Here is an 8,811-nt window from a genome sequence, read left to right on the forward strand (position 1 = left end):
AGTGGGGTGGACACTCCAGACGGACTCCTCCCCCCCCGCCCCCGCCCCTCTCGTTCTACTTTGCTTTTTATTCTCTTATTTCTATTCCTCTTGCTTTTCAGGTTTTCAGTTCTAGGAAGAAATCTTTTGTTTTGTTTTTGTGTGTGTGTTTTAACTTTTCTCGCCCCCGCCCCTCTCGTTCTACTTTGCTTTTTATTCTCTTATTTCTATTCCTCTTGCTTTTCAGGTTTTCAGTTCTAGGAAGAAATCTTTTGTTTTGTTTTTGTGTGCGTGTTTTAACTTTTCTCCCTGAATGCAATGCCTTCTAACGCATCCGCAAAGTCGATGTTGCGTTCCTGTTTTTGAAACGCTTTTTTTTTTTTTTGTTCTTCCTTTTTCCAGCCACTCACCACCTTCCTTGCCGCTCAGTAATCCCTCATGGTCTTCATTTCTTTGCCTTCATTTGTTTTTACCTGCTCTTCTCTTCTTTCCTCCGGCCGCCCCCTTCCTCCCACTTTTTTTTTTTTTTTTTTTTTTTGGCAGGCATAGAGAGGAGTCCTTCTACTGCACGGTCCCCATCACCCCCGTAAAGAGGGAGGTGGAGGAACTTGACACCGTAGAGGAGGTGAGCAGGGTGGCCTGGTTGGAACATGTCAGAGCCACCGATTGGGTGTTTGGTGTATCTTGAAGTGGATTTTTACTTTATTTTATTTTTCGTTGATGATTAGAGGTGTTAGCTGCACGTTACGTTGGTTAGCATTTCACCATCCTCGTTCTAATGACTCCACCTTACATGTAGTTTACACAATTAACACAACGCCAAGGTCCGAATATGTCAAGTGTTGTCACAATGGCACAAAAATGTCCAAAATCAACGGGATTGGATTCAGCGACATTGCAAATCGTATTTCTCGCATTTTCTGTTTTGGAGTTACAGTGGACCAGCCAAAGTCGAGCATTAAAAAAAAAAAAATGTCAAGTCGAATTAATCCGTTCCTGTGTCAAACTGGCGCCATCATAAAACCTTTTATCAACTACGTTACATTTTTCAACGCTAACATTTTCTCTTTTTTAACAGTCAGCCAGGTGCGAAAATGGATTTGACCATTTTCATTTGTTATTTAATAGAATTTTCAATCGTGGAAATCGATCATGTCTTCCATGGTCAAATTGTCGCCACCGTAAAATGTTTCTCAACCCTCCAAACATTTTTTTAAAGGAACGCTTGTGCATTTTTAACTGTTATACAAGTGTAAAAGTAAGTTAACCACCGTTAATCCGTGATCCAAAATCATTTTTACCCTTAGGGCATGATGGAAATTGAACAAATCTGTTCCCCGATTAAACTCTAGCCCCCATAAAATCGTTTTTTCAGGAAAATACCTGCACACCTAACTGTCATGCAGGTGTAAAAACATTCAACACTATTTATCGTCAAACCATGACAAAGAAAGGAACGGTCTATGCTGTATACATCAATGTAGTCCAATTCTAAATCGTTCGGTTTCAGAGGTTCCACTGTACTGTTGGGCTACAATTCAGGAATACCAGAAAGTTGTACGGCATCTTTAATAAATTTTCGTGCTCAAACCTTTCATCTGAAACCATTTTTTTGTTTTTGTTCTTATTGTGACAGCACAAGATTGCCTTTTTCATCGCTGTCGCTGGCTTGCTCCTCTTCTATCAATGAGATGTTGTTTTATTTTTTTCGTGACTGCGACTGTAGAGCACAAAACTGGGCGCCCCAATGACGGTGGACGGCGGGAGCAGCCCCATGGTGAAGCCCAAGGGAGACAAGCAGGTGGAGTACTTGGATTTGGACCTGGACTCCGGCAAATCCACTCCACCTCGGAAGGTAGGCTTGACGTTTGTGAAAAGCTCATCTCATGTTTGTTTGAAAGGCTCAATGAGCATTTACCCTCCTTTAATTACGAAACAAGGCGATATTTTTAGAATTTCAATTTCCACCAAATACAAAGTGCAATGTTTTTGACACAATTGTAATACCGTATTTTCCGCACTATAAGGCTTCGGATTATAAGGCGCACCTTCAATGAATGGCCTATTTCAAAACTGTTTTCATATGTAGGGCACACCGCATTATAAGGCGCATAGAATAGAAGCTACAATGTTGGCTGCAGTTGCCCGATGCATCCATTAGATGGAGCGATGCCAAAGGGAATACAATGCAATACAATTATATAGAGCATTTTTATTTATTTGCCCCAAATTTCTGTGCTTCCACTCCACCTTCCTATTTTAGATGAAGAGCAACGGCTCCGGCATGGCGGCGTCGGACGAGCGCGTAGACTACGTGGTTGTGGACCAACAACGGACGCAAGCCCTCAAGAGCACCCGCGAGGCCTGGAACGACGGCCGCCAATCCACAGAGACGGACACGACATCCAAAGGAGCCAAGTGAACTATTTTTTTTTTTTTTCCCCCCATACACCCAAACTACTCGTCCATCACGGCGTTTCTGCAGCCACTCCCATATCTTCTAGTTTTTGCACTGTCGGCGGGATTTTGCGGAAGTTGGCGAAGCAACCGGACCAACCACGCTCATTCGTCAACTTTGACTTGCAGGGTTTTTCTATTACCACTGGTCGAAAGACGCTAGTTGCGAACAGCGACGGGAAAGAATTTCTTGGGGGGGGCGGAACTCGTAAGTGTCACTGAGGGCTTCGTTTGGAGTTTGGAGTTTTGCTTGCGGTTGCAGTCCGTTGGCATAGCGGACGACTGTACAAAAAGTGTTATGTATATAAATCGGAAGACGTGTCCTTTTTATTTGTCCGGAATATTTAGCATGTTCGACTCGGAAGGTGCGCAGATTCTGCAGGGTAGAATCCTGGTGTACGGTGACGACGCACCGTTCTTGTTGATGACGGCGATTATCAGACTCTAATCGACTGTGAGCTTTTCCAACAACGCCGACACTTTTTCTATAAGTTATGCAAAAGTTAGCAAACAAGTTCCGAGCGTTGAAATCAGGTACGCATACTAACAAACTATAAAAGTCAACACTAATTTATTTCAGCGTAAGTATTCTCTGGACGTCGAATGTTTCCACGGTCCAATTGCCTCATTTCTGACCCCTCTTCGGTTTATTTCAGACTGGTTACTATCGTCAGGAACATAAAATGGCCTTACTAACCTGTGAAACATCCCAAAAGTGTGCCGTCAAAGCTGTACATATTATTATTTTTGCCATTGATTAAATTTAAAGTGTATCTTTTTTTTTAAGTGCCTACTTAAAAAAAATAATAAATTGACCTTCATTCGACTTTTGGGTTCCGCCTGCAGTTTCTTTGTGATAATGAGCTGCCAAGTGGATGATGCTTTTTTTTTTTTTTTTTTTTTTTTTTTTAATCTTGCAAGAAAAAATGTACAAATTTCCAAGTGGACTAAATAAAATCCAAAACTCAAGCACGGGTGGTCTTTTGTTGAATAAATGTACTTTTGCTCACTGTTTGGAGTGCTATGACAAACCTCACATTTGGCCAAGACTGATGTCCAGCTTACTATGATGCCAAACGCCATAGTTCCACGTTTTTTTTTGTTTTTGTTTTTGGTTTTTTTTACACACTGTTAGTTAAAATGGATGGCTCACAATACAGTATTTAGACAACGAACCCAAGTACTTCACTCATGCTGTGACATTTGTGTCTTGCTTGCAACCTTTTTTTTTTTTTATTGTAGTTATTCCTGCATGGTTTACCAGAAATGACCACTAGATGACGCCGTAGTTTAAAGAACTGAACATCCCTTTTGTCATTACGGGTGGCTTCTTCCATGTCGGTGCCGCTCTTGGAAAGCTCCTTCTCAAGTTAATCATTTAAATCCCACAACAGCAATTACCTGCTATATTTATTAATGGTACGACTATATTACATGTGGATTTTGCTGTGTAATCTCTGCGGGATCCACCGTAGAAGTACTGCTCATTATAATTTAATACTGGATTGTGCTCGATAATAATGCCGTCTAATGGCATCTTTGGTGATGCGTTGACCTTTAAAAAACGGGAGAAAGGTAGCGGAACGGATTGAATATATGGTTGTCAAAAAGCAAAAGAGCAGTAAAAGTGCTTTTAAAGTGAAAGAACTTTAAAAAAAGGCAAAAACAATTCTACGTGAGCAGGTGGATCAGGAACGTATGCATCACAAAAATAAAGTTTCACTTTACACGAAACGATGGCATATTTGACGATGTTAGTATTTTTTAATCAAATATTTTGAACCTATCCTTCGTGTGATGTCACGTCAGTTTGTGTAATCGATCTAATCCTATTCAGGGCTACAGACTGCCACGAAATGGTGGCACTTTGCTCCAAAATTTGAGGCAGTGTCAGTACATTTTCCATCTACTCGGATCTATGCGATCAGAAAATTAGCTTTTTTCTTTTTAATAATATCTGCTCATAAGTATTTTTGGGGTGCTGTCAAACTTCCGCTCAACACTTCGAAGCCACTTATCAGTAATAAACCGAAAATGAGTGGACTGAATATTGATTTTGCGAGTCAATTTACAGTGTGCACCCCTAAATTTCAGATTAGGGGCCACTGTGCTCAAAGTAAAAAATAAAATAATGAGCCTCGTGTGAAGATCATTATCGTTTCGTGAGCGTGCGCATATTTGAGGCATGGCGTTAATGCGAAATGATGCTCTCCATTTTAAGTGCCATGCTGCCCTCTTCTGGTATATATTGTGCAATTACAAGCTGACTTTAGAACGAGGGTGGAGGGGGAGCGAAGTTTGTTTTCTTCTTCTTTCGTGATCCTGAAATCTTGCATTACCGGGAAGCCGAGGCGTCACATGAAAACAGTATCCTAATAAAATAAAGACGAAACAAAAACGCCATATGCTAAGCTGTCATGCTCTGATCGAACAAAATAGCGCCACATGTTTAGCAATTCCATTTGAGCGAAGCACGGCGGGGAACCGAGGGACATCATCGTCCAATCTGCCGCACGTCAACGTTAGCCAACGTGACGGAGACATCTGCGTTGATCGCGATGTGTGCTTTGTGAGGACTGCTGGGGAGAAGAAAAAAAACATCTCTCTCTCTCTCGAGAGAGATCTATCTATCTATCTATCTATCTATCTATCTATCTATCTATCTATCTATCTATCTATCTATCTATCTATCTATCTATCTATCTATCTATCTATCAACGGCTCCCTGAAGGAAACTAAGTTGGAAAGAAGATGAGAAAGTGTGCAGTGTCAATCAATGCTCCCACTCAATAAAGAAAAATACTCTTGACATTTTGGGGGGCATTTGGTTGCATAACGTCATTTGTTGGCATGTCTTGTGTTAATAATGCATTTGGGCATGGTATTAATGGGGACCACGGGCGCTGGCGTGGCGAACAACAGTCCCTCCAGAGGCCCATTTGCCCTGCAAGGCCTAATTGGGCTGAGTTGTGAGGTGGCCAATTGATGCGTCCTCTGCCGAGGACACTTGGAACCAGACCAGAACTAATACTAATTAATGCCCAGCTAACAGCCCGTCATAAAGAATGGCCCGGTTTCAATTTTTATGAGCTGCTTGGTGGAGAATAGATATTTTCATCATCAAATCATCTTTCACGCTAGAATTTAAGTCAGTGGCAGCATTTTAGGTGCACGTAGTAGGTGACTTTTAAAAGTTTCATACAAGATGACAAATATTATATTGAAGATTTTCTTTTTTTTGGGGGGTGGGGTCCTCATATTCACATATTGTCAAATTTGTGGGTGGTGGGGAGTCTTGCCTCCGTTGTTTGCACAAAACTGTTTTTTCCACCTGGAAAAACATACAGTTTCATTTTTTCTGGGAATTGTTGTCTTGGGGACCGCCGCTTTAAGGCACTGAGGATTTCTTCGGGACACTTATAGTTTCAGAAATTGAGGTTATCCCCGGATTTTTGGATCTGGATCATATTAGATATTCATGTCACATCATATTCGTAAACGGGGACATCTGTAACTCGTGGTTCAATTGTATTCTCATGAGATACTGTGGAAAAAATTAAAAAAATAAAACAATTATTCAAAAACAAAGCCATAATCTTTCAAAAACCAAAGTCGCACTTTATCAGTAAAACAATCTTTCTATTCAAGAAAAAAAAATCATATTTTTTGGCTTTTTTTTTAAATCAATATTTTTCTATAAGTCATAATCTCGCAAGGATAAAAGTGAATTGTTTGAGAAGGAAAAAAAAATCTACTTTTACAGGAATTAAGTTGTATTTCTACAAAAAAAAAAATTCCCACCACCACCCCAGTCTCGCATCTTTGTCCAACATGCAAGCTGATCATCAAGCTAAATATGATATTTACTTTCAAATGACATCCCCGGCGAGAACCTCACGAAAGTGTTATGTTAAAGCTCTTTAATGAGCTTCCCGTGGCGTTTCCTCAGCTGCGGTGTTGGCATTTAGAACCGTAACGCTTTAATGAAGACAAACATATCTGCACTGCTCTGAAATTTAAAAATGAAAAAAAAAACTGTGGCTTGTCTGTAGGGTTCATTTAGTGTGTATTGATTTAAAAAACAAAACAAAAAAAGAAACTTTCCAGAGAGCGAGTAGACTTGGAACAGTTTTAGATTTTTCTTGCCCTGTAGAGGTAATTCGCAAATTGCCAATGTGCGACTTCTATTTAAGTTCTATAATTGGCAGACTTGCACTTAAAGCACACTCTGTACCTTCATTTTAACAGTTCATAGCCTAACTTCATACCCACAATTCAATGCTTTTTATTTTTACCAAATACGACGGGGCAGCATATGTGGTCCATCATGTGACCCCGGCATAAATGACACAAATCCCGTTTATTTGTTTGCTAATTTGTCCAAAATTTGGAGTTCATCGGTCGGTCGGTCTAATAATTGGCCAATTAATCGATTCTCAGAATTTATTTTGCCAAATATCAGGATCGACATCGACCTCCCCCTCAAAAAATCCATAAGGGTCAGGTCATAGTTTGGTTCAGATTTGGTACAGTAAGGCAACAAAATGTGCAACAAAAAAAAAATCTAATGGCCAAAAAAGTTTGATATAACTCAATTGCGATTCTTAAGCAATAATTAGGTCCGGATTTGGCCCACAGGCCTTGAGTTTGAAACCCGTCGTACGGCAAAGTTCGCGTCAGCCTTCCCCATGGTCATAAATGTATATCTAAACGCTGCGTTTAAATCGACGGCGCTAAAGTGAAAATCGTAGATGTGGAGGAGTCCATTGCAGCTGAGCGAACGGCGAGCGATTGTCTATTAGCGTCAGATTTAGGGCTGCCGCTCTGCAAGCGTAGCGCCTCCAAACGGCCATCAAAGTGAGAAAGTGCTCGTTGGCGCAGAGATAAAAGCCGCCAGCCGTGAGATGGATGTGCCGCGCCTCCGCCTCCGCAACGCCTTTCAGGTTCTTTGCAGGGATTGGGAAAGGCGTAGCTGTCGGTTTGCGCTTCTGTTTCTGATGCTCCGTTCCGTGTTTGTCAGCAATTACCGTCATCCGACAAGAATTTTATACAGTATGTCGCACCTATATTTTTTTTTTTTTTGAGGGGGGGGGTGGGAGGGCAAGCCATGTTTTTTTTGTAGAAAGCATCAATATTTATTCCGACGTTATTTTTATTTTATTTTATTTTTTTACTTTATTATATTACTTATATTCTATCTATATAAGAAAATCTAAAAATAATACAAAATCTAAAAAAAAATAAACAAAAAACAAAGCATTTTGCAACAAAAAATAAAAATAAAAACTCAGAAACCCGCTGTAAAATTCAAAGATAACTGATTTGAAAAAAAAAAAAAAACGGTAAAAACTGTATCCATCCATCCATTTCCAACACCACTTATCCTGAAAAGGGTCACTGGAGCATATCCCAGCTGACTTTGGGCACAAGGCAGACGACACCCCAAACAAGCATTCACATCCACATCATCAGTGAGTGGGAACGGGTCCCTCGCTGCATGCACACAAGTCAGGCGAGTGTATCACTACACTATCAGCGACCAGATAAAAACTAACGAAAATAAAAAATCCTAAACTATTCTTACCCTGCAAATGACCTGATTGTCGGATTCTGTTTTCCATGTGGGAGCGCCCACACACTCACGACAATACCCCGTTTTTGCTGGGTGGCTTCACTGGGACAGTAACCCCCCACCCCACCCCCTCCACCGGATGCGGAAAAAGTTGCTGCGGTACAATTTGTCTGACGCCACACAGTGATTAACTTTCATCATTTGTCCCGACAATTTCCCCAGACTGTACTGCGAGAGTCGAAATGCAAATATGGCTTCATATAACCGTGACACTAACGACGTCCCCCGAGCCGACAAAGCGGTGCGTTTTGATCACAAGCCCACTCCCACCCCCTGCCTCACCCACACCGTAGACCACTGCCTGCCTACCCACCCCCCCTCATAAATACGCACGTTTTCATGTTTTATGAGGCCAATCCGAAACCGTGCTCATTCGGAAATATCCAGGTGTCGTGTTAAAAATAACACGGACACCGGGGACTCTTCATCACTTTCTTGCTGTTTAGTTGGTGCGGGCCAGAATGCAGCACAGTCAATATTATTTTCGTTTTTCACAGTAGTTTGTCGGTGGTGGCGGTGGGGGTGTTCTTGCTGTTGAGAGACTCGACTTCTTTAAAGGGAACTGTGTCTGTCTTGAACAAGTTGTTTTTGGTACGTTACAACTTTAGCGGAGCCTTCCTGAAAAGCGCATGAAGACTCACCTTGAATATAATCGTCATTTCATTGGAGGATAAAAATATGCACCATCACAATAACTGGGAAAGTAGAAAAAAAGAAAAAAATAATAGGGGTAACGTTTTATA

General features: G+C 41.1%; 1 protein-coding gene across 11 annotated transcripts in view; it reads left to right on the forward strand.

Annotated features, from left to right (window-relative positions):
• gab1 (GRB2-associated binding protein 1) overlaps window positions 1-3,328 on the forward strand; it is a 57,753-nt gene extending 54,425 nt beyond the window's left edge. For 9 of the 11 annotated variants that reach the window (XM_019862350.1, XM_019862347.1, XM_019862357.1 and 6 more), the window contains 2 exons: window positions 1,706-1,834; window positions 2,243-3,328. In XM_019862350.1, coding sequence (XP_019717909.1) covers window positions 1,706-1,834; window positions 2,243-2,401 — 288 coding nt within the window. In that variant the 3' untranslated portion in view covers window positions 2,402-3,328. Of the gene's footprint in view, window positions 1-528; window positions 605-1,705; window positions 1,835-2,242 lie in introns of those variants that run through there. The other 2 variants (XM_019862348.1, XM_019862358.1) reach the window with 2 other exon arrangements.
• Window positions 3,329-8,811: the final 5,483 nt, after the last annotated feature.

The sequence above is a fragment of the Hippocampus comes genome, unplaced genomic scaffold, assembly GCF_001891065.2.
Source record: "Hippocampus comes isolate QL1 unplaced genomic scaffold, H_comes_QL1_v1.1 scaffold7, whole genome shotgun sequence".
Classification (NCBI taxonomy): domain Eukaryota; kingdom Metazoa; phylum Chordata; class Actinopteri; order Syngnathiformes; family Syngnathidae; genus Hippocampus; species Hippocampus comes.